Source organism: Mycteria americana, chromosome 2 (genome assembly GCF_035582795.1).
Source record: "Mycteria americana isolate JAX WOST 10 ecotype Jacksonville Zoo and Gardens chromosome 2, USCA_MyAme_1.0, whole genome shotgun sequence".
NCBI lineage: Eukaryota > Metazoa > Chordata > Aves > Ciconiiformes > Ciconiidae > Mycteria > Mycteria americana.
The window spans coordinates 157,665,426-157,691,971 of NC_134366.1; the positions used below are offsets into that span (position 1 = coordinate 157,665,426).

The window sequence follows — 26,546 nt, forward strand, 5'->3', positions numbered from 1 at the left end:
TTTTATTCTGCTAGTAAGAACAAACTATTTATATTAGGAAACAATAAGAAACAAAAGCTTTACTAACAGCAGAAAATGAAAACTAGTACAAAAAATTGCTTAAAATATGATAAAGTTATACCAGCATGAATCTTAGTTTGGACAGCTAGGTGCTAGCAGATTTCAGGGATGGCTAAGTTCTCCATTCCAACAGCCCATACTATCCAAAGTTAGAATGGGCCAGAAGCATCCATCAGAAGGGCAGGGCAAGCATCTATCATATTAATAGCTTTAGTCATCTTTTGTATTTTCAATTCACTGTCACATCCATTCAAGCCATACTGACCTCAGTGTGCCTGATATCGCCATAGTCTATTTTATTTCTGTACTGAGAGATGGTGAACAGCTACAAAAGGGGTGATGTTGGTGAAAGAAAGAAAACTTGAAACTAACCATATCGTTATATTTAAGGTCAAAGAAATTCCTAGTATGTACAAATTTTTCTAAAATTTCAAGTTTATCTATAGGTAAATTAAAAAATTGTAATTTCCCTTTATATATCTAGATACTATAACAAAGATAGTCCATGTCTTTTACTACAGAATACACCTTACACTGGCAGAACAAGCCAGCTCATCTTCCTACCAGAAGTGAGAAAAGTCATATTTATAGCAATATCATTAAAAGATATGTATAATTAGTTATCTTTTGATATTTATTTATTAAGAATACTGCATATACATCTTAGATTTGAAAAAAGTGTTGATTTTTCAGTGAGAACAAATATCACAAGCACAATATCCACCTTCCTCATGTGTGATGACTGCAAATTTTATCTTCATAAGTATGTCTACATATGGAGACATCAGAAAGGACTACGTCCTAAAAAGATTATTTTCACAATATTTTTCTGCAGTTTTACTAATGTGTCTGCTAGACAAAATATACCCAAGCTCCCCCATCAAATTTTTTAAAAAGTAATATTTCATTAACTTAGCAGAAAGATTTCTCAGATGTTGCATTACAGAAGTATTAAGAATCATAATAACAGACAAGAGAAAGCATTCATTTATTGTCATTTTGACTTAGGAAATGCTACATATTTTGGGAATGAAAATAGTGCTTTCATTGAATAGTTGTCTACCATTTGAGGATGGCATTAAAAAATGACGCAATCCCATACTTTTTCATAGGGGTTATAAAAACTTTTTCAATTCTTTATGCACAGTTGTCACTTTTAGTGAGGGGATTGATTGTTTTTCTTACTAGCTTCAGACAACACAGAAATAGATTTTCAATATTGTTATCTGTAAATGCAGATAAATGTTGACTCCAAGTATAGCTTGCTTGTGTATGACACCAGTTTATTAAGGCTGCAAAACCATTTCTCTATATTTCAGCTCAGGAACTAAGAGTTGTGGCTGCTACTGCTGATCCTATGGAAGCAATTGTACTGTATAGGATGGCTATGGGAGGCAAGAGAGTGAAAGACAATCCTTCCCAACAACAGCAGTCACTCTCTTAGCCTAGCCTGGCTGCAGTTACGTTACTTGATGAGTAAAATTCAGTCTGCCTATACTTCTGAAAAACTTCATGGTGGAGCTGTAATATATACAAGCCTTAAACTGAAAAGAAAAAGAACACAGGGGTATATCCTGAATATTATTATTTTACCCATCATCAATGAATCAAGAAACCATGGAAAAGTTCCTTATGCAATATGACATGTAAAGAGGAGATACAGTTTTCCTGGCATTTATACTCATCAACTATCACGACTGTACGGTATTTTAACTAGTATCTGGAAAAAAGCCAGGTGGCATAATCATAGCACAGGGTGACGGTGAAGTACTTTCAGTTCTGATATTAACTCAGAAGGATGATAAAACCTGCATTTTGCATCAAAAAAATGCGAAGGAGAGGAACTGCAGAGATCTCAAGAGATAGGAAGGCTGGAATGAAGCTAACCATAACTCATCTGGTCTGCTCTGAAAGGTCCTTGGAAATAGGGCCAGAAAGGAGAGGTCCACTAGCGCAATTAATTGTTTTGGTAGATTGCCCTATGATGAGTTTTAGCTGATAAGTTTAGCAATCGCTTTGGAGTAAATGAAACCTTTTCAGAGGAAAATATCAAAGAAGGAAGAGAAGTTAAGAGAATATCAAATAATAAAGAGATACTTCATAAAAAACAATTGTGAAAGGTTGTTAAAAGTTATGCAAAGAACTAGCAGTACTAGTAGTTCAGTACCATCCCGTGTAAACTCATACTTCTGTGTAGTACATAACAGTTTGAAGAATTCTCTTAGGAAGTACTGAGACTGAAAAAGTCTAGCAGGAGGGAGTGCTGGCAAAAATGTACCATGATGGACATACCCTATCACAGCAACAAAACAGACTAAAGCAGTCTTTGGATATAAAAGCAGCATCTGGGATTGTCAATGTCTTGGTCTACTGAGCTGAAATCACTTGAGTAATTAGGCTGATGTCAGAGGCTCACAGTTTGACCTTTAGCATGTTGCTATGTAGTTCATAGGGTTGTAACTTTTGCTAGATAAATCACAATTAAACAGTTGCGATGAAAACAGCAACAAAAAAAATCTGTATAACTGGCAGAAACAGCAGATCAATATACAAAAATATACAAAAATATTTGCCCAGCACCTCCTACACCCCAATCAATGAGCAACAGCTCAAAGCATTCCACCAACTAGCAAAAATCAAACAATCTGGAAGATGCTCTCCACCTCAAAAAACTCATCCGCCCTAGCCTGAAGGGAGGTTGGCATGACTCTGGTTTCTGGAATGCCGGCCCATGGAGGAGCTCCAGGGACAGCTGGGACCAAACTCTCCCAGCCAGAGCTGATACAGTTCCTCCCAACCACTGACCACCCCTGCTTCCACCAGCAAGGAAAGGGGAGATAATAACTCCTGACTTTGTAGTCTTCTTTGCAATAACTCCTTTGTCACAGGCAATAAATATCCATTCTCCTTCACATGGCTCCAATTGTTGCATAGCAATTAATGTGTGCATTTTGTCTGTCCTGACCTAAACTAGGAAATCCAGACTGAAGCAGAGAGACTATATAACTTCATTGCTTGTAATTTATGTGACTATATTCAGATACTGTGCCTAGTTCTGATCTCCATAATTGAACAAAGACATAGATAAAGTGGGAAGCATTCGTAAAGGAGTCACAGATATGACATAAAGCTCAGACTTTCCCTTAAATTGAGGAGTTCAATACATATGGCTTATTAGAGGAAAGATTAAGGGATGATTGAGTTTATAAATACCTTCAAAGAGACCAGAAATGTCATTAAGGGCTCCTGGGTTTGGGATATAAACTGGAAGCAAGGAGCCAGGTGTCAGTATGCAGTTCTATAGCAAATTAAACCAATGTAATTTCAGGTTGCTATGTTCCTGTGTTCTGCTGTATCCTGTAAAGCACTCTCCTGCCTCATTCCCCCTTTTGCATCAACAGTAGTGCATAGCCAGATATAAGTAAACCCATACAAGGATCTGACCAAGCTGAAAATGACAGCCTTTTGATTTCCTATTCCTTTGGTTATTGGAACATTCTCTGCATCATCCATTTTCAAGTCACACATTTCTGTGGGCTTGTCCCAAAATTTAATTCATTAGAAATCTTTGTCAGACTTAGTGAAGTAACTCAAAGATGAGACATTTGAAATCTAATTTTTGTTTACTTCCAACAGAAGTTGAATTTATGTTTAGTTTTACTGGAATGAGACTAATTATCTGAGACCACATATGTTGCTGTAATAAAAATAAATATGGGATAAAAAGAGTTTCTGAGAAATACTATTAAAAAATCAGATTACGTACTAGTAACTCAGTTTCATTCTTCTCCATCCTATACCTCAAAAACATCAATGAAATTATTTACTTTAGTAGCCTACATTCTTTTTAGAAAAGATTGATGATGTTGTACCTTTCCTGCGATATACTGTTTCTACTCTTGAAGGGGACAAAAAGAGACTGATAGCTTTGAAATATATAAGCCGGACTGTTAGCAGAAAATGGATATTTTTAATTAACTTTGGGTTTATGAATGCCAAGACAGAGTGAAAATTATATTAATTCCTTTTTTATCCTCTCTCTTGGCCTTAAACTTTTTATTATGGAAAGATTATTTCTGTAATTTATCAGATTGAACCTGTCTTTACTGAAGATAGATTAGACATATTCTCTCGAGTTATCTTTGCTTTTGTAAGTAGATTTTAACTACAGAGTTTAACAAACACATGCACACCTCCATTCTAGTTTAAACACAGCCATAAAAAGAAATAAAAATATAAATGTGTTAAACTGCTCAAATATAGAAAACACTTCTTTAAAATAATTCTTTTCAGAGTGAGTGGGTTTCATTATACAACTGGTAAAAGTTAATATTGCATTGTTACTTCTTTATAAAAATTAAAATTGTACCATTTGGTACTATCAGTGCATACTTTAAGTGACTGTTAATTGAGAGATATCATAATCAGACTACCACATGCCCAAGGAAGTCTGCAAATTTTTTAAAGGACCAGAATTTATTCTGATAAGTATATTCATATGGCAGTGAAACATTAAACCTGAAGTCTTGACAGCGTTTGATGAATTGTTGTATTTCCAAATAAAAACTAATATAAGAATTATTCCATGCTAATCATCTGCATCTTTCATTTTTACTGTAAATCCCACTTTAGCTGACCTATATTTAGTTCTAGTTCTGCAAAATGGGATGACTTGAGAATATCCATTTATACATAGGCCTAATTTTTATCCAAGAAGACTGCCTTAGACTCTCCAATAATTTTTTTTTTCCTTATCACTAGATTTCAGTTTGACACCATTGAGCACACCACAGTGAAACCTTAAAGAAGTAAGCAGAACTCTTATAAATGTTGAAAGGACATGAAACAGAAGAAAACAGAACAAATGTTACAACTTCCGTTAAGAAACATGGATTCAATATCTTATTTTCATTATAACTGATTTTATATTTCACTAGTACTGAATAACCCCAGACTTTCCAATATTTAGTTATGGTACTGAGATACCTAGCTACAGCTCAAAGTTCAGTTTGCAATGATGACTGGTAGTTATAGAAACCAATAAGAAGACACCTTATTTTCTTCACACTTACATTCTACATTTGTGAGAAATGACCTGGGGATAAAGCAGCTAAGATAGATGGCTGGGAGCTGAAATATAAGACAATATCAGAAAAAGAATGTTTACACAGTAATCTGGTGTCAGGTTATCACTTTCTTATTCAGACAGCAATGTTCAAGGTAAATCTTAAGAAATACTTCTCTGAAAGATTGACAACCCAAAATAAAACAAAACAAAACAAAAGGGAGACAAAAAAAAAGATGAAGAGGTGAACTATGATGCATGAAAAGTAGAGAGCCACAGGGGAATTTAGTCCTTGCAATACTATGAAAATAATATTAATTATTAACATTCCTTGGAGAAAAATGTGGATTCTGGGTCTCTCAATTACCAAGCTCACTTAATCTCACTTCCTCTTTGGTTTAATGGATCCTTTTTGTTTTATTCAGAGTAAAACATCTTCAACAAAAAAGACTATTTTTTTTCATATAGCCAAGCATGTAACACATTCTTCTGGGAAGGGGAGATGTGGGTATACAGCTCTCCTTCAAATCATGCAGTTGAAGATTCACTTACATTCCAAGTAAGCCCCTGGAATTATCATACTCAGGTGTTAGGGAGAAAGACAGGAATGGAAACAGTTACACATGACATCAGACTTTTGGGAATATCAAAATATCCATCATCTTTTGCCTATTTTCTCTACGTGTTGGCATGGAAAACTACTCTGCTACCTCTACCATCAGAAAGAAAAAAAAAAAAGAAAAAACAAAATCCAAATGTGTGAGGTGAGGCAGCTCTGGCTGGAGGATATGATGAATCCCCCAACAGCCACTCTCTTATGCCTACCACCCTCTACACATAGTAGCAAGCCTGATACTTCAGGCATTTCCTCTCCTTCCAATTTCCTTCCAGCTTCCCAAAAGGAACGACTTAGCTAAACCCAATCCTTCTCACTTCACTACTGGGGTGGCAAAATTTAATTTTGCATAAGCTCCCAGGAAAGCTTCATGCTATATTTTGCAGTGTTATTCATGCCGTAGGGTTACGTATTTCATCATCATGTCTGCCCTAGCTGGGAATATATCCTGCCTGGACTTTGGTGTGGGATAAATGCCAAATAATTTGACAGCAATACAACACAGGCAGTTCTTTGTATGTCCTTCAGAAGAAATGTAACAAATTTGCCAGCAAAAAGTAAGGTGAATAAGTGTTAATGGTATTTAGTACTGGAGAAGATATTTAACGTCACCTTCAATTATTATGCTGTCAGTAAACGTAGTGTCAAGTAGTAAATGAGGAGCTATGTATATTTTTAGTTAGTTTCAACCTTTTTACCTCCCCCAGGACAGAAGCAAGTGAAATACACAGAACTCCATTTTAACGGGAAACTCTCTGTTTCTGTGTAATAGATAAACTAAATACAAAAGGTGACAGAAGATGCTGGTTTCCTTTCCAAAAGCTACAAATAGGTAGGTACAATTCAGAGTGCTCAAGACAGAAGCCCAAGTACTATTTAGTGCAGTTGCTCTGAATGGCAGTCTAGAAACCTCTCCCCGTGGCTGTTACAGCTGTATTAATCAGGATATAATTAATATGATCTTATCTCCAGGCTATATACAAGCATACCAAACCAGAATAACTAACAACAGTATGTAAATATTCTTTTTAACATTGTAATAGTGTAGCATATAAACACTTTACATAAGCATGTGAGCAATTTGATCACCAAAATGGCATAGATAGACAGGTGTAGTTGCACATAGAAGGCATCCAAGTCGCAAAAAAATTGCTAAACAAAAGACAAAATAAGCACAAGGGACTGCAAATAGGCCAGACATCTTCCTGAATACACAGGGATGACTGGCAAGACAAAAAAGAACAAGGTAAGTAGTACCAGGAGAACAGGAGACGTCCTTTTCTGGGATTGGGAAAAATAGCTTAAAATCATCAGCAATAAGGAAGGTAAAACAGAGAAAAAGAAGACAAGTCTATTGTGGTTTGACTTCTCTTATCGAAGAACTCCTACGGCTGCCCATGTTAACTGTGGTGACTAAGAGCTAGCATGGACTGCAGCCATCAGCTCCAGGGTATTATACACATTTACAGCTAAACTAACATATGAGTGTTCAAGAGTAACAGTTCTGTACATGTAATGATGCTGATTAACATTATGTAGGATTTAACCAGCAGCACAAAGTGTGCTGTTAGCAAATTTAGTAAAGTTCTGTTTTACAAGTTGAAACTGGCCTCATTTGTCAGTCTTCTAAAGACTCCCATCACAACAATCTCTAATAGCATAAATGATAAATATACACACATTTTCAGCCCTAACAATGTATTTGAAAGACAATCTAAACACCTAAATTAGGTATTGTAGGTATATAGGATTTGTTTGAAGGTGTATTACCATAACATCATTTTTACATACTTATACATATCTCCTAAACTATACGTTGAAAACAAAACACACACATACATTAAAAAATATACTCACTGTTATAAGTGATGTTAAATCCACGCCCTGACATTGAATGGTCAGCTTGAAATTCCAGACGCAAAATATGGCCATTACTGGTAAGATGGGAAGGGACTTCCGCACCAGTAAATGTTCCTATTATGGGGGAATCTGGAGAGTCACCATCTTTAACTGCAAGGAAATCAAACTGAGATTCTAAGTCAAAGTCATTAAAAGAGAGATGGATTCGGCTCCCAGGGTCTGAAATTATTGTCCAGATACAGTTTAAATTATTCCCATATCCCTCTGGATAATCAGGTGAAAGAACTGTTCCCATTGGTGCAGTGAAATTGGAAAGGCAAGGAACTGCGAAAAAAGAGAGAAAGAAATTAGATAATAGAATAAAGCATTTCAATAAGGATTTATTTTATTACTAAGTTTTTGTAAGAGATCCTTAAACTTGCTGATTACCTCAACTGAATAATTCAGTATTTGTTATAATCTGTGAAGCCAGAAAGAAGGTTCTTTTTTTCTTTATCTTCTTATTCCCTTCTCCTCAATAAAGCTACCTCCCAAGAAGAGCCCCCAGGTAATAAAGAACATCCTTGTTGCTTTGGAAGCCCACAGCAGTCCTTACAATTTACCCATGTTCAACAGTCTTTAATCACTTGGCACCACTTATTTTCTCCTTTAGGGAACTGTTTAGATGAGCAGACCTCTCACTGAGCACATTAAAGAGGCAGAAAGTCAATAGTGCCCTTATCATTTGTTGTTCACATAGAAGCACAAGAAATTAACTAACCTCAAAGAGACAACAGAGTTGTTTTGTTGTTATCAGGGTAATATTTTATATTCAACCATTTCAGTTAAGCCATATTAAATTGAGTTGCAGGGATGAAAGCAATTGATTGCACTCTGAATATATTTGATCTATACTATTTTAGTGGGAATGTTAAGAAAGGTGTTGCCACAAATACATATCACAACATTGGTTTTACTTACACTGCATAATGTAACTGGAAGAGAGCTATAAATGTCTATGATCATTTAAGTGCTAAAAGATATTCTTATATAATACATAGGGAAAAAATGTAAATAATTTAAACCCTTGATTACAATGCAGCAACTTCTAATCTAAGGAAATATATTAACTTATAGGAGTAGCTATAAAAAGTGTATCATACATATAAAATCTACAGAATCCTACAAAAAAGCCAATAATAAAACATTCTATCAAATCACATAAAGACAACTGCTTTAATAGTTGCTAGTAAAAGAAAAAGTTATTTTAGCAGTTCTAGAACCTGTCTTGGGCATAATCATTAGGCAAACCCACCACTGAACAAAAGTAAATTCATCCTCTTAGTAGAATTAATTGCATTGTGCTAACTCTGCAATCAATCACACAAATTATTACATATAAGGAAAAACTTATCATAATGCTATGTATTAAAAATAATAATAAAAAAAGATTTGGTACATACAAATACAGATTGGTATGTTTGCAGACCACTGGTTGTTTTCTTGGCAAATGATAGATTTCTCTCCAATTAATTCAAATCCAAACTGACACTCAAACCTTAAAACATCACGGTTAGAAAATCCATCCCCTTCTCTGATACCATACAATGGTGTTCCAGGATCTCCACAGCTTTCCTTTTCAATTTCTGTGGAAAAAAATAAGGAATTTATTTCTAGAAGAAAAAACCAAACTCCCTGTGGGTATATGCTCACATCTAGAAAATAACTATACATTACTATAAGCAAATGAAAATAATCTACATAACAAGAGTTGCTGAAATGCACCACTGAGTCTGATTCTATACTCCAGATTCCTAAGGAGGAAATTCTGGGTAAGGATCTTAGAAAAATCAGAGCTCTTTTTGTTAATAGAGTACTTGAAATTAAAAGGATATGAGGAAAATTATTACTACTGTATTTTATTTTGTAAAATTTTAGGCAATAATAATATTAAGTAAAATATCACTTGTAGTACGTGAGCACTTAAAACCAGCAACAGAGACCAGCATCCCACTGTGTAAACACTGTCCATTTTCCAATACAGCTTAAATTGATGAACCAATGACATGGCAAAAAAGGGAGTAGTGAAACAAAAAGACTTGCCCAAAGTCAAAAGGAGGCTATACATAAATACATAAGTATATATACACTTATATACACATTTATATACACACACATTATGTACACACATGCAAAAATAACTTCTATATACTCAAATAACATTTTACCTCACTGGACATAACTGCAAGGTATCTGAATGATTGTCTGCTATTTCTACAATTGTTACAGCTATGATATTCTCTCAAATTACATACTGTCCTGAACTTTCACGGCTAGTTACAAGTGTGGAGGGATCTTCTGAAAAGCATTGCTCACCCATATGCATTTTACAAGCTCATAGGGCAATTCAAGCTGGAATCACCGAATGGTTTGGGTTGGAAGGAACCTTAAAGATCACCTAGTTCCAACCCCCCTGCATGAGCAGGGACACCTTCCACTAAATCAGGTTGCTCAAAGCCTCATCCAACCTGGTCTTAAACACTTCCAGGGAGGGGGCATTCACAACTCCTCTGGGCAAACTGTTCCAGTGCCTCACCACCCTCACAGTAAAGAATGTCTTCCTAATATCTAATCTAAATCTACCCTCTTTCAGTTTAAAACCATTACCCTTGTCCTATCACTACACTCCCTGATGAAGAGTCCCTCCTCATCTTTCCTTTAGGCCCTCTTTAAGTACTGGAAGGCTGCTATAAGGTATCCCCAGAGCCTTCTCTTCTCTAGGCTAAACAACCCCAACTCTGTCAGCTTGTCCGCATAGGGGAGGTGTTCTAGCCCCCTGATCATCTTTGTGGCCCTACTCTGGATCCACTCCAACAGGTCCACGTCTTTCTTATGTGGGGGGCCCCAGAGCTGAACACAGTACTCCAGGTGGGGTCTCACAAGAGCCAAGTAGAGGGGGAGAATTGCCTCCATAGACCCTCTGGCCATGCTTCTTTATATGCAGCCCAGGATGCGATCGGCTTTCTGGGCTGTGAGCACACATTGCCGGCTCACATTGTTTTTCATCCACCAATACTCCCAAGTACTTCTCCGCAGGGCTGCTCTCAATCCAGCCTGTATCCATGTTTGGGATTTCCTCAAGCCAGATGCAGGACCTTGCATTTGGCCTTGTTGAACCTCATGAGGTTCACACGGGCCCACCTCTCTATCCTGTCAAGGTCCCTCTGGACGGCATCCCTTCCCTCTAGAGTATCAACCACACCATTCAGCTTTGTGCCATGCACAAACCTGCTGAGGGTGCACTCAATCCCACTGTCCATGTACCCAACAAAGATGATATTGGTCCCAATATGGACCCCTGAGACACCATTCGTCACTGGTCTCCACCCAGACATTGAGCAGATGTCCAATGTCAACTCTTTGAGTGTGACCGTGCAGTCAATTCCTTATCCACCAAGTGGTCCAACTGTCAAATCCATGTCTCTCCATTTTAGAGACAAGGTTGTTGTGTGGGACAGTATCAAATGCTTTTCACAAGTCCAAGTAGATGACATCAGTCGCTCTTCCCTACCACCAATGCTGTAACCCCATTGCAGAAGGCCACCAAATTTGTTAGGCACAATTTGCCTTTAGTGAAGCCATGCTGGCTGTCACCAATCACCTCTGTTTTCCATGTGCCTTAGCACAGTTTCCAGGATGATCTGCTCCATGATCTTGCCAGGCACTGAGGTGAGACTGACCAGCCTCTAGTTCCCCTTGTCTTCCTTTTTTCCCTTTTTAGAAATGGATGTTATGTTTCTCCTTTTCTACTCACTGGGAATTTCACCAGCCTGCCACGACTTTTCAAATGTGATGGATAGTGGCTTAGCAACCTCATCTGCCAATTCCCTCAGGACCCTTGGATGCATCTCATCAGGTCCCATGGACTTGTGCACATTCAGGTTCCTCAGATGGTCTTGAACGTGCCTGATCTCCTCCTATGGTGGGTGGTACTTCATTCTCCCAGTCCCTTCCCTTGGATTCTGTAAATTGGGTGGTGTGGCTAGAGCACTTACTGGTGAACACTGAGGCAAAAATGTTGTTGAGTACCTCAGCCTTCTCCATTTTGGTTGTAGCCAGGTCTCCTGCTTTGCTCAATCAGGGCGGTTACAGTTTCTTTCATCTTCCTTGGTTGTCCTATGTACCTGAAGAAACCCTTCTTGTTACTTGTCATGTCCCTAGCCAAGTTCAGCTCCAGCTGTGCCTTGGCTTTCCTGATCCCCTCCCTGAGGTCTCCTGGAAGGGACCTCAGGAGGTCTCTAGGCCAGGCTCCTGCTAAAAGCAGGCTCAACTCTGAGGTCAGACCAGGTTGCTCAGGGCTTTATCCAGCTGGGTCTTGAAAACCTCCCAGGATGGAGACTGTTCTGGGCAACCTTTTCCACTGCTTGACTGTACATATCGGAAAAAGTTTTTCCTTATATCCAGTCTGCTCTTCTCTTGTACTAACGTATGTTCATTGTCCCACCATCTTCCCATCATGTACCAGTGTAAAGAGCCTGCCTCTGTCTTCTCAATAATCTCCTCATTGCTACTGGCAGGCTGATATTAGACCTTACTTCTACAGGCTGAACGAGCCCAGCTGCCTCAGGCGTTCCTCACAGGGCAAGCGCTCCAGCCCCTGATCACCTTGGTGGCCCTCCACTGAACTCCAGTTAATCAGTCTCTCAAAACGGGATGGACTATTCTAGATGGAGTCTAAGGAGGACCAAGTAAAGGAGAATAATCACTTCCATCAATCTGTGCTCCTGTTAATCCAGCCCAGGATACTTTTGACCTTCTCTGCTGCCAAGGCATGCTGCTGGTTTACACTCAGCTTGCTGTCTGCCAGGGCATCAAGACCTTTTCTGGAGAGCCAGTCCCCAGCCTTTACTGTGTGCACGAGTTTTTAATTCCCAGGTGCAGGGCTTAGCACTTGCCCTTGTTGAATTTCACAGAGCTCCTGTAGGCCCATTCCTCTAACCTGTACAGATCCCTCTGGATAGCAGCACTGTTCTTGAGCATATTCGACTATTTCTCCCAATTTGATGTCATCTGCAAACCTGATGAGAGTGCACTTCATAGACTCTTCACAGTCAATGACAAAATGGAATATCCCAGAGTAGACTCCTGTGGTACTCTTCTTGCTCCTGGCCTCCAGTACAGTATGATCCATTAACTGCTACCCTCTATCCTATCATCCAACCTGTTGATTTTGATTTTTTTGGGGGGAGTGGTGGTGTTTGGTTTGTTTTTTTTTGTTTTGTTTGTTTCTTTCTTTCTTTCTTTCTTTTTTACCCATCCAGTTTTCTCCTACAGTATTCTTGCATCCAAGTCAGGACATTATATTCACATATCCAACTCTGGATGAGTGGACAGAGTAAAAAGCCTTGGTAAGGTTGAGGTAGGCAACATCCACTGCTCTCCCCTTGTCCAGCAACCTAGTGATTTATTATAAAAGAGCAATCAGCTTGGCCAGGTGTGATTTACCCTTCATAAATTCATACTAGCTGTTCCCAATCACTTTCTTCACAAGCCAGGAAATGTCTTCCAAGAGGACTTGATCCAGGATTTCCCCAGGAACTGAAATAAAGGTCAGCCTGCAGTTGCACAGGTCAAGCTTTTGGGTTTTGTTGAAGATCATGCAACTTTTTTCCAGTCTTTGGGGATCTCTCCTAAGCTCGACAAACTGTCAAGGATGATAGAAAGTGGCCTTGCAAGGAGATTCACTCATCACCCTTGGATGCAGTCTGTTATGTCTGAGAAACTTGTAAACAAAATATTGTGCTCAAGATATGAAACTTAGGAATGGATTCATCATCTACAAATACAGGAAATATGGTACATAGGTAATGGAAATTCAGTACAAAATATTTTTTTCAGAAACTTCTTTCATGAGAGATCCTAACTATAAAAAGGACAGAAATCTTAAAACAAAATTAATTTATCATGTGTAACAATAATAGCAACAAATATCCCTAAACCATAGTTTGAAAATTTCTCCTTAAAGGTCTTGCTGCCACTTTTTTTACATTTCCACATTTGGTAGTTTGACTATGAGAAAAAAAACAAACAAAAAGGAAGTGTTTTGATTTTAACTCAAATAATTTGTCTATGGTCATATTGTCAGCAGTATACACCTCATTTCTCAAAGCTTTCAGCTGTGAATGCTCTGAATACAATTGAAATGTGACAAAAAGCAAATAAAGAACATTCCATTTCAACAAGGAAATGAAAAATAGTTGAAGATTATTTAAAAAAGACTTCACAGAGATTTGAAAGGCTTTATTATTCTGTTTGATTAAAGAAAAATTAAAACCAACAAAACAAAACCATCTAACAAAAAGATCAACAAACATCAACATTTCTTATTGCTTTATTTATATTTGTTCAAACAGCTCTAGGAAAAGAAGAATATAATTCATAATTTAAAAAAAGATAAAAATCAGGTTCAGATTCTCTACAGAACACAGATCTCCAATAAAAGTTAAAGCTGTCCTGAAGAAACAAAGAAAGATATCCCAAAACCACAAACTCACTCCTCCTATCTTCAATGTTGATGAGACTATTAATGTCAAACCTACAGAACTACCCAGTTTTTAACTGCCAAAGAAATACAAAAATTTTCCTGTGCTGTCCTGGTAGATTAATAATATCCTAAGTGCCTAAGTCACTTTGCATTTCATTTGGGAAAACAAATCTATTCTATAAACTAGTTGTCCAACAAGTGATTACATTAAGTAACTTAATGTAGTTTTCTCATAGAATATATGTTAGACAGTAAATGTATTTATACCTGCTTACAGTTATTCTCTTTTGGGGCTACTATTCTGATGTAGCTGGGCCAATGGCTTTCTCTAATCATTATTTTATCCTAAATAGCAAGAGTTTCCATGTTTTTCATCAAATTTAAACAGATACAGCTGAGCAAAGCTGATACAGTGAGCTTGCTCATCTTGTCTTCTATCAGACATCCCTATTAGGAAGACTTAAACGAACTGATTCTGCATTCGAAAAATTCTTAGGCAGAGTATAATTATTTACAGGAGTTAGCTGGAAAAAAAAATATTTTCCTTTATCGTATGTAATTGCTGTATTTGAGAGATTACATCCATAGGCTCATATTTCATTTGCTTTCATAAATGGAATTAAGTTGAACAAGACGTTATTTGAATGACAGTTCTAAATGAAATAAACCATCCCTAAACCCCATTCATATCCATTTACATTTACAGCAAATCTTTCCTTTATTACTTTAATCTTTCCCGCATGCCTTGCTTACACCACTTTTATACTCTCTGCAGATTTCATGTTAGCATCAGTTAATTTCTGAATTTGAAACAGAATATTTTTGTGTCATTACTTAGTTCTCCTTAGGAGCAGAAATGATAGTTATTTTTTTTGGATTGAAGTACAAATAGCTTTTAGATTTGTTTAGAGAATGTCAACAAACTTCCTTTGAAACAGACAGGAAAAAAAATACTGCTTATTGGGCTTTTGTCAGATAATCACATTTTAAATAACATGATTTTAGGAAAGACTAGTATTTCATATTTGTTTGAAGTCACTAAAGGAGTAAATAGTATTCGTATTCACATTTTTTACTGCTAGCTCTACCACACTCATTTCAGCTTCCCTGCATCGCATATTTGTTTCAACAACTCCTAAGAAGTTAGGTTCAGAGCCTGAAAAAGTCTCATTTCTTGATAAACTTGCACTAGTCCCTCATTGTAAATAATTAATTTATGATAAATAGAAATTATTTATGGTTGTTTAAGATTAGCAGAAGAAACAGTAAGTTTTCAAACAGCTCAGTTAGTAATGTCATAATTAAAACTTAAAAAAAAAAAAAAAATTGGAAACTTCAGTATGAGACACCAAATAGTGAAGAGAAATAAAAGGTACTATGGGCTACCCTCTTGGAACATAGCTTGAATTCCTACCAACAAAGCTGTGTGGAAGAGTCCACCGCTTTAATGTTTTAATTGGACTAAAAATGTCACTAATTATAATACTAATTTCATGTAATACACATGTATAACAAACTTCAATTCACAGCAGAATTTGTTATAGGGCATATTTTAGTGAAAACACTATTTCTACAGGATATTGCATAGTATAGGCATTTGGAAGAGGTTTATTATATGTAATGACTATATTTGAAAAGTCAAAAGTAATCTTATTGCTTAAGCATATTTTTTGTATTTTATTTTATATGTTGGCTACTTTGTATTTTATATTTTGATCTATGTTCTCTTTTATGATTTCTTCTGCTTTTTGAGATTTGCAGTTCATGTATGGCTACAATAAGAGACGGCTAGGATGGATTTCTCTTTTCCTGTGGTCATTACCACTGACTTACAAATCTGTGATCCAAAAGATGAGTATTACTATTTATGCCTAAGAAATAAAACACTTACTGAAGAAAAAAACCCCACTTATGCTAATATTATTTCCATTAGATAGTCCTTTCTTTCCTTATAGTCTTACAAAAGAGAAGCATCTCTAAGCATAAATACAGTGTGTTTGTTAAATATGTTAATAATGAATCAGGCATGATCTTTTGAGGTTTAAGGCTTTTGAGAGGGAAAAAAAATCTGCTTTTGTTTTTGGAAATTATTTCATATAGAAGGACATTAACAGTAAAAGGAGGCATGATTTCTGGTGATGTTAGAGATCTAACTTTTTTAAAAGACTAACTCCTGTTGAGGCTCTTTAAGATACTCATTTTGGAAACTTGGTCATACAAAATTGGGAAATTTGTGGTCACAGTGCACTGAATGGAGCTTATAATTGCCAACATTTTCTAACAAGAAATATCCAGAAAATGTATCAAATTAAAGGAAAAATAAAAGAAGAATAAAAAAATAAAGGAAAAAATAAAAAATAAAAATAAAATAATTAAAAATTAAAAATATAAAATATAATATAAAATAAGAAATAATATAAAATAAAAATAAAAATAAAAATATAAAATATAATATAAAATATAAAAAATAAAAATAAAATAAAATAAAATAAAAAAAGGAAAAATAAAGGAAAAATAAAAGAAATAATAGAAAGAAAATTAAGGTAACCATCTCATTTTGTTTTATATTATCCTTGTGTTATTTCTGTCTATCTCACTGAGGGGTTCTGTAGATTTCCAATCAGTGATGCACTGAAGGGAGAGCCCAAAGTGACAGTAGCTACCACAATAGGGATACTAAGATAGGAATGTTCTTTTTCTTTTATCCTCTGTCTTTGTGAAAGACTGGCACATCCTGGAAGTGACTAAATGGGCCTTGGGAAAAAGAAATGGTCACTTACTACACAAATGCATTTTGACAGAGTCACACTAGAGTTACGGCTTGAAGAGGTAACTTGTCTATCTTTTCTCTCCTGTAACTCAAGGGAAAATAAAATATAAGAATGTGATTCTTATAAGGGAAAACAATTTTGAAAGAAAAGAGATCACTGGTGCACAGTGGAAAAGTACATTACTGAAGACTTGCTATCACTTCAGCAGATATTAAAAATCTATAGTACTTCAAGGAAACACCAGGCAAAGACCAATTTCTCTTTACTTAACAGCATTTTAGAATAATGTCCATTTTTTGTTTCACTGACCATACAAATGGAAATATGACAGACAACTAGATTTATTTTGTCATTAGTAAAATCGCATTTGAATTCATTACATGCTATTTGTTGCAACAAAGCATACTGGATTAACTAAATACTAGTATGTGAAAAGAAACAGAGTTTCAGTATGTAATTCAAAAAGAATGAAGCTGGCTGTTTGATATTTGAATTTGCTATGTCAAAAGCTACAAACATTCACCATCATATATTGACACACTGACATTTTGTAAGATAATGGGGAAAAATCTATATAATCCCACTTTGAAACACAGCGGTATGTACAATTTATATATACATTACTGAACACACATTACATATCTAATTTGGTTGTGAAATTGCTGTGACAGTGTTCCCACTGCAGGATTTGCTTATTCGAAGAGCTAGGAAAAGACACTATTATATATTTGTACAACTTTTGCTTGCAAAGCACAAGGAACCAGCAATAGTATAATCATCTATCTTATATTGAACATTAGAACTTAAATCATAAGGAGAAAAAGCACTCAAAAAGCAGCAAGAAGGAAAATAAAAATGAATAACTTATGAATCAAGAACATATATTTCTTAGTGTCAATTAGGATGATAAATAATACAAGCAATTGGTAAGCTATGCCATATGTCTTCACCGTGTGTATATTAAAGAAAAAGAATCTTAAAGATACATAAGCAGACAAAGAGTTATGGACCAATTTCAGCAAGATCTTAGACTATGCTCACCAGCTTACATGGGAAAAGATTGGAGGTGTAATAAGGTTTAGGTATTGCTATGACCAGTAAACAAAACAGAAAGCAATTGGAATGACCTAACAGATGATACCTTCTTGTAATATCACTATGTTTGTATGTATCTTCAAATAAAGGAAATAGTTTTGTTTATTAACTGTTACTGTTAGAGCATGAGTATTTTTATAAACATAGGATGGAGCTTCATTTCCAAAATAACAAAGAGCCCAGTGTCATGTGATTTTCAGATCTATTTTAAAGGTTATCAATACCCTTGATTCATTCTAACTATCAGATTTTTATCTACAGATTCCATGTCTTGAGAATTCCCAATATATAAAAGAATTTCCACCTTAACCACTATTCTTACCCAGAACAACTAATGTGATTTATTTAGCCTCAATTCTGATCACAATAGGTCTTATGTTTGTTTTGGTTTTGATTGCTTGTTTTCCTAAAAGATAGGAAAGAAAGACCTGCTCTTACATGTGGTGTGGTTATTTTCCTAGCAAATAGCAAGTGTGAGGATAGGGAATGAATCTTGCATTGAGTTCAAATACAAAGAGGCTGGAAAATTGTCTGTATCAAAAGCATGAGAAAGTGCACTCCGCAGGATCTCCAGCTGTGCCTGCCTGCCCCAGGTGGGAGACCCACCAGAGTGTGTCGCAGCACCTTCTTTGTGCTCCTGGGTTCCCTTGCAGAACAGGTATGCAAAGGCACGAAAGGAGAGGAGGAGGAGAATTTATGCATACAGTCAGGTCTTGTTCCTGTATGAATTCACAACATGTTTAGTGTATAATGTGTTATACAGGACACCTGTCTAAGGTTACAGAGTCAGTCAGTGAAATTCTATGGGAAAAAAAAAAAAATCTATAAAAGAAGCAGCTGTTCTTTCCCTGCTATGTAGGTGGTGGAAACCTTCTGCACCCTTGCTGAACTGTGCCAATTGTCAGGGTACTTCTCATTTCCTGATCACACAAAGTGACGAGCCAGAATGTGAACATTTCACAAACAAAAAAAGCATAATTAATTGAGGGAGGGTAATGGCACTAAGGTCACTTATGGGAAAGTCAGATGAGGTTCCTCTGAGAATGCAGTGGGAAAGCAATGGCAGCCACCATATAAAGTCTTATTTTTTGTATATCACAAGTGCCCAACATTTCTAGTATAAGGAAAAACTAGTTACAGCCATTCTCCATGACAATGGATTTTTCAGAGGGACAGCAGTTATGTCCACATGATTTTTATTGTATAATTTATCTAATGTTTTTTACTATAAGCATGAAATATTTCATAATTATGTTATATTACATATAGTAGGTACTTATAGACTTTATGGATATACATACTTCCTTCCTTTCCAATTCAGTGCCATGTTCTTTTAAAGTTGAGTTATTTACTAGTCAGCTAGCTAGCAATAAGCTGGCCCAGCTAATGAATGAGCCCTGTGGGGCTTTACATAATAACTACACCTCCAATAAAATAAGTTACTCTCTTAATTTAGGTTTAGAAAATTAACTGCTCTGTAGAACTCTATCCACACAAACAGTTTAATAGCACCATGGGACTTCTTATTCATATAAACGTTCAGAAAAGCTGGGGTTCAAGTACATATATTTTGGAGAAAAATTAGAACATAGTTGTACATACAAATTGACATAACACAGCACTGGTCCAAAAAATAAATGAAAATGCTCAAATATTCTCAACTATAAGTTGTATCTTTCTTCTCTTTATGGAATTGCCTTTAGAATTTAATTCAGGATGATATTTTTTCCACAACCCATTAAAATACATATTAAAATTTACAGACACCAGTCTTTAGGACAATTTAAAAACTCTGGTAGCACAATACTATTTTCTAAGTTTTAACTGTCTTTTCTGTAACATTCTAGCAGGTATTACCTTGCTGGCATCTCCCATTATTCACTTTGTTTAAAACCTATTTAGAACGTTCAAAAGTCCACTGAGTTAAACAGCCGGGGCATTAAGTCTAATTTCAGCCAAAAGCATAAACAGAAATAATAGCCTGTATACTGAGGTTTATCAGCATACTTAGCAGTATTTAGAACCCACAGAAAAATAGCTTATCCTATTAACAATTTTGAGTCCTAATTTACAGGAGCACGTAAGAATGTTTTTATCTTTGAGTACATGTTTTGGGACTGAAGTAAATTTTACGTACCACCCAGAATAAAAACACCGTCTGATTTGATGCCTTGAATGAGAAAATATAGTTTAATACTCTGGAAACCCCCAGAAGACTCATATCTACTCTATTTGTTACCTTACACAACATAGCCTGTCAAACATATTTTAGCTAATCAACACTTACTATTTTCAAGCTCTTTGTATCCCTCATTAACGCAGCTACTTCAGCCTGGAGGAACTGCATTTGGGTATAGTTAACTAATTCCTGGCAGCTTTTCCTGAACGTACCTGACTTTAACTGGACTAAAGATGGATCACTGCATAATTTGAAGGAAGTTTCATACAACTATCAGCATTTTATTTTAAAGGTTGAAATACAATTCCACATTCTGGAGTGCTATAGTTACACTTAAAAAAAAAGTAGTTTTGTTAAAGAGAGAAAACATCTATCAGTTTCAGCAGCTCTCCCTTAATATAACTTTTAATAGCAGAAAACTACGCTGTTAGCTTTCCTTATGGAACTACAGAAACTAGGGACTAGCAAGAAATAATAAATGGAACAATAATACCAAGGAATCTTATCTAAGTCTGCGATCCTTTGCATGAACAGTTCCAATGAGAATATACAGAAAATCCCTTAGACCACTGGTTACTGCTTGGCCTGTCAAAAGGACATAACAATATGAATGGAAGCTGAACAAGTGTCCTTAATTAATAAAATATTTGCAAGAGAATTGCCAAAACCACAGAAATAGTCCAAAAAGAAAGATGCTAACAAAATGCATAGTACCTTCTGAATATATCTTTCTAATTCTTGACTTTGAAGTTCTTTTTTAGGAAAATAAGTGACTGGAAGCAACAGCTGTAGCTGTGTTTGCAATCTGTATACTTTGAACATGGCAACAGTCACTATATGAAGAAACATCTCAAATAATTTTTAAGGTAGCAATAAGCCTAAAATCCATTTATTAGCAGTTACATAAATACTACAATTTCTGTATTTGAATCCTTTTTATTTAAATGGATGGGGCTTTTCTCATTTGAAAATAAAAATGGTTTTCTTCCACAGACTAAATCATTTGATTTCAATGAGAAAAATATAAGCATGTTGTTAATCACCGTAAAGAGATGGAAGCTGTAAAGTGTGGTCCTTTAAAGTTTAAAAAATATTCTAAGTTATGATAAAAACATGCAGTATACTATTTTACTAATATGAGTAGCAGCAGGAAACTGATATGTGTCATTGCTGATTTGACTAAGGCATTTCACTAATCTTTAGAAAATTTTCAGGAAAATAGAATGTTTCAGTAGATTCAGTAGCTTCATCTCCATCTGTTAGTATGCTTTTGAAGATCATCTAAATGAAAATGAACTATTTCAGGGGATTTTTTCTGGCACTATGGGAGTCAAGCAGATTTGTACATACACTGTTGACCCTTCTGTTCTGAATAGTGCTGTTCTTTTTCTTCTTATATGGTAAATGTGTGCAGATAGAAGTCCAAACTCAAGACTATTGGAGCTATCATCCAGAATTTATCTCCTGACACATTCAGAGTTTATCTGTTGACAACTGTGAATTTATTTGCAGCTAGTATATCATCTTTAGAACCTTTCAAATCTGTTGATGTTACTTTTACTGACAATATCAAGGCAGACAATGTTTTCAACCTGCACCAGCTCTGCAACTCTTCTTTAATGGCAATTAATAAATCTTGTCCTCCAATGCCTTGAATGATTCCATGATGGTTGTCTGCATCATATTCTGAATATACGTGTGACTATGGAACACCACCAAGGTTTTAATTCGGTAGTAACTTTATCTTCATTACAATTTCCCAATTTTGCTGAGCTAAACATCTAGCCAGGATGTAAGACTATTAGTTCCAGCTTGCTTTTGTCTTAGGAATATTGGAACACTGCACAAGAATTTTAACGACACTCTAAAATTTCCTTTGGATCTGGTCATATCAGTGCCAATTGGAGGAGGAAAAAGAGACTGGTAACAAATCTATTATGAAGGTGTCACATTTAGGATGAAGCACCCAGCCAAGCTGAAGGTCAGAGAACAAATTAAAAAAGAAAGTCTGTAGAGAAACAGTTACCAATTCCTATTACAAAAAACAAACAAAACATGCTGGACGTGTGTTGATCCACTCACATAGGATAATAACATGAATGGTAAAAATAAATACCTACACAGCACTGAAAAAAACAGTAGCTATGGGAAACAATGGAACACCCTGAACTTCTCAACTAGAATTAGAGATGAATTACACAGCAAGAGACTGACAATTATCATTTATAGTGATATTTGTTCCTCAATATCAACTTTCATTTTAGCTTCATCTGCCTATTGTCTGTTGACATTTTGTCAAAGAGTAAGCACACTACTACAAAATATCTGTCTATTGTGGGTCTATACCTGCAAAATCCTCCTGTCTGTGACTTATGTTACTCAACTTAGCCACCACTACACTATGTTATGACAAATGATGTTATTATATGGTGTATTACTATTACTACCCATGCCAAAATTATTTATTCATCACATGTTCTTTATGTGGGGTTTAACTCATGTATCTCACTTACCTAAGTGTTAAACCTCTTCCATTCCACTACTGTTTCAGAGAGACCTCTCTCTTTCTACATAGAGCTTCAGATGGCTTTAGACTGCCAATGTGGCTTGTTTTCTTGCCCACCCAGGGTTCTGGTCCCATGATCCCTTATCCTGATCCTTCCTAGTTTGGTCAGTTATTCCCATCTGGCACAAGGCAACCATATCTTTTCAAAAGGAAACTAGGGCAGATTAAAAAGAAAACCAAAAGCACAAAAAAAAACCCAACCCCCAAAACTCAGAACAAATACCACCCCTCTCCAAACAAACACAAAGAAAGACAATTCCCAGATCGACTCTAAAAAACAAAGCAGGGTTTGCTCCTATAACAACCATCTAGAGAGTTTGTATTGGGTTTACATGGCAAGGTTTTGGTAGCTGGGGATCTGCAGGAGTGGCCTCTGTGAGCAGAGGCTGCCCCCATGTCAGACAGAGCCAGCTCCAAGAAGGACCTGCTGCTGGCTAAAGCTGAGCCCATCAGCAATGCTGGTGGTGCCTCTGTGACAACATATTTAAGTGAGGGTAAAAGAAATGCTGCAAAGCAGCTGTGAGAGAGGAGCGATAAAAATGTGAGAGAAACAACCCCGCAGACACCAAGGTCAGAGAAGAAGGAAGCAAAAGAGGTGCTCCAGGTGCCAGAGCAGAGATTCCCCTGCAGCCCGTGGAGAAGACCATGGGGAAGCAGGTTGTTCCTCTGTAGCCCATGGAGGTCTATGCTGGACCAGATTTCCAAACTGCAGCCCATGGAGTACTCCACACTCCAGCAAGTGGATATGCCCTGAAAGAAGGTGCATCCCGCAGAGAGCCCATGTAGAAACAGGCTCCTGGCAGGACCTGTGACCCCGTGAAAAGGATCCCCTGCTGGAGCAGGTTTTCTGGCAGGACCTGTGGCCCGTGGGGGACCCACACTGGAGCAGTTCATGAAGGAGTGTATCCTATAGGAGGGACCCCATGCTGGAGCAGGGCAAGAGCGTGAGGAGGAAAGAGCAGCAGAGACCAAGTGTTATGAACTGACCACAATCCCCATTCCCCTTCCACCTGCGCTGCTCGGGGGGAGGAGAAGGTAGAAGAGCTGAAAATGAAGGAGTGAAGTTAAGCCTGGGAAAAAGAGGGGGTGGAGGGGTGGTTTTAGTTTTGTTTTTGTTTCTCAACATCCTACTCTATTTTTAATTGGAAAGAAATCAAATTAATCTTCCTCTAGTTGAGTCTGTTTCGCCTGTGACGGTAACTGGTGAGTGATCTCCCTGTCCTTATCCCAACTCATGAGTTTTTTAATTTCATTTTCTTCCCCTGTCCTGCTGAGGAGGGGGAGTGAGAGCAGCTTGGTGGGCATGCGGCAGCCACACAAGTTTATCCACCAGAGAGTTGCATCTAAATTTCATCTAAAGGTGGTTGTTGAATGTAGATTTTTTTCAAATTAGAAATGGAATGCTCTCACCCCACTCCTCCACCCCCCAAAAAAGAAAAGAAGAGAGAGAAGTATTGCTAGAAGCTCTGATTAGACTACAGCTTGGATAAGGATAAAGCTCTTGGGGATTTTTGTTTCTATAACCTAATTCCTCTTAAACTAATGAGTAAGCATATGCAAATTGGAGTTTACAAACTGAATCTGGTTAGATATTCATCCCCTTGCCAAATTTCAGGTCACTGATCCAATGTGTAAGAATGCTAGAACTTATCAAAAAGTTTGCCAGATTATTTTTAATGGCTACAAAATAATGTATTTTCCTAAAGCCATATTCTTCAAAGCTGCTGAAGAGTTTTGCTTAAATCTGTCCATAAGCACTGTAAGTGAGAGCCATTGCGTACAGATAATTTCAGCCCAAACAGTTGAAGCTCAGAGTTTCTAAATGGTAACATAAAGAATAATTAAACTAGGTCTTATCTTACTTACAAAACGATTCAACCTCAAAGTAATGCATCAGCTTCACCAATAATATGCTATATTTTTTAACCAATTATGGTTAAAATATACAAATTAGATAGAAAAGTTTATTTGCATATGGATGGGAGAAGATTAAGTAAAATTAAGAAACATACTTCCCCAATATGTAAAATACCAGCAAGATCACTACTATGACTGTCTGTCCAAGCTGTTTAAAAGAATATTTAAATATTGGAGAGAAGTCAATGTGATGATGAGAGTAAATTTTCCAGTCCATGTATTGAAGTAAATCTCAGTCTATAAAATGCGTAAGTGATCTGCTTTTAGTGCATAGTTGAACAGGAGAAAGATTTAGAAATATCTAAAGAGCTTGAAACAAAGGTATAACATTCCAGACTGTATGTACATTCAATTTAATACTAAATGTTTTAAAGATTAAAATAAGTAATTAATGACTGGAACAAAAAGTTTGGCTTCTAAATTATAGAGATATTTAACTGATGATTGAATGCCTTTTTAAGCTATGTGTTCTAGATTAACTGCAGGCTGCTGAACATAACTATCTAACAAAGTATAGAAGCACACCAGTTATATTTCCTGTCATTTTTCCCTTCTCATGTTCTGCTTCACCCCCTCTCTGTACTGAACCTTACTGACAGCTTATACAACTGATAATATAAATAATTATATTATTTATCAAAATAGAATTATAAGGGAAATTAAGATCACAGAAAACAAGAGCACAGTTTCAGACTGATTCAAAACATATTCAAGAGCTGTTTATAACCATTCATTAGCCTTTTAATTTGCATTGATACATGGTACCATGCCTTTCTTTGAGGTTAAATACATAGACCTCATTTTTTATATTAACGGCATTTTCATTAAATGTGAGAAGAAAAGAGAAATAAAGTTCATATAATTCAGGAAATACTGTTCAAACATCTTACAGACATATGATGCATATTAAAGTACAACATCATATACAAGTTGCAACACAGACTCAAAGAATAGTTTAGGTTAGAAGCAACTTCTGACTGTCCTTTGGTCCAAATCCCTGCTCATGTTACTTTATTTTGCTTACTAGATGTAGCTTTTCAGCTGCCTTAGTGATGCACAATAACGCAAATTATCAAGTGATAGTCAAACTTTTTTATAGTTCACCAGAAGTTAGCATGCTGACCCTAAGCTATTGTTTTGGTCAGATTTTACCTACTGCTCTTTTCTGCATACAAAATAAAATTTAGAGAAATAATATATTTTCTACACTCACTGTATTGCAAATATGCCATGCAGATATCTCTGCTAAAGCTGAATTCAGCGTTACAGTTCTTGCAAAGACCAGTTAAGCCAATAATTTATTTTTATACTTTTATAACTTTATACTTTTATAACTTCTATAATAGAGGAAAAAAAAATAGAGTGGAAACAATAGATTTGAAATTAGTATCCAAGAGCTGTTCAAGAAGAAGACACTTTCTGTTATACACTTCCGTTGAACAAATGGCCATTATGTATTTTACTACACTTGCTGCTTGTGATAAATATGAGACTGCACTCCTGGCATTAAAGAACTATTGCACACATAATGTATGAGTTATAAATGCTGTAAGTTTCAACAATACTAATGTTAACTGGAAAAATCAAGAGAACCTTGGTTCTAAATGGACCACACATGCGTATGGAGCTATGGTATATTAAATGAAAAGGAGTCCACTCATGGAATAATTAAGCTGAACACCCACACAATTACGTCTTGGACTAAAGAATGCTTACTACGGACATCCCATTATGAAGGACTATAAGCACTGCTGGTAATGATAAACTGATAATAGCAGAAGCAGAATTTAAAATCCTGACTTATAACAAAAAGCGGACTGGATTCAACTCATTCAATTCAGGTTATTCAACTCAATAACCCTCGTTATAAATAGGGTTTAAAGAGCCAGGCATA

General features: G+C 36.2%; 1 protein-coding gene across 1 annotated transcript in view; it reads right to left on the bottom strand.

The window, feature by feature from the left end:
- The window catches only part of CSMD3 (CUB and Sushi multiple domains 3), a 774,333-nt gene that overhangs the window by 347,305 nt on the left and 400,482 nt on the right, over window positions 1–26,546 (bottom strand). The window contains exons 14-15 of the mRNA XM_075495159.1: window positions 9,044–9,226; window positions 7,599–7,925 (exon numbers count right to left, since the gene is read on the bottom strand). Of these exons, the coding sequence (XP_075351274.1) occupies window positions 7,599–7,925; window positions 9,044–9,226 (510 nt within the window). The remainder of the gene's footprint in view (window positions 1–7,598; window positions 7,926–9,043; window positions 9,227–26,546) is intronic.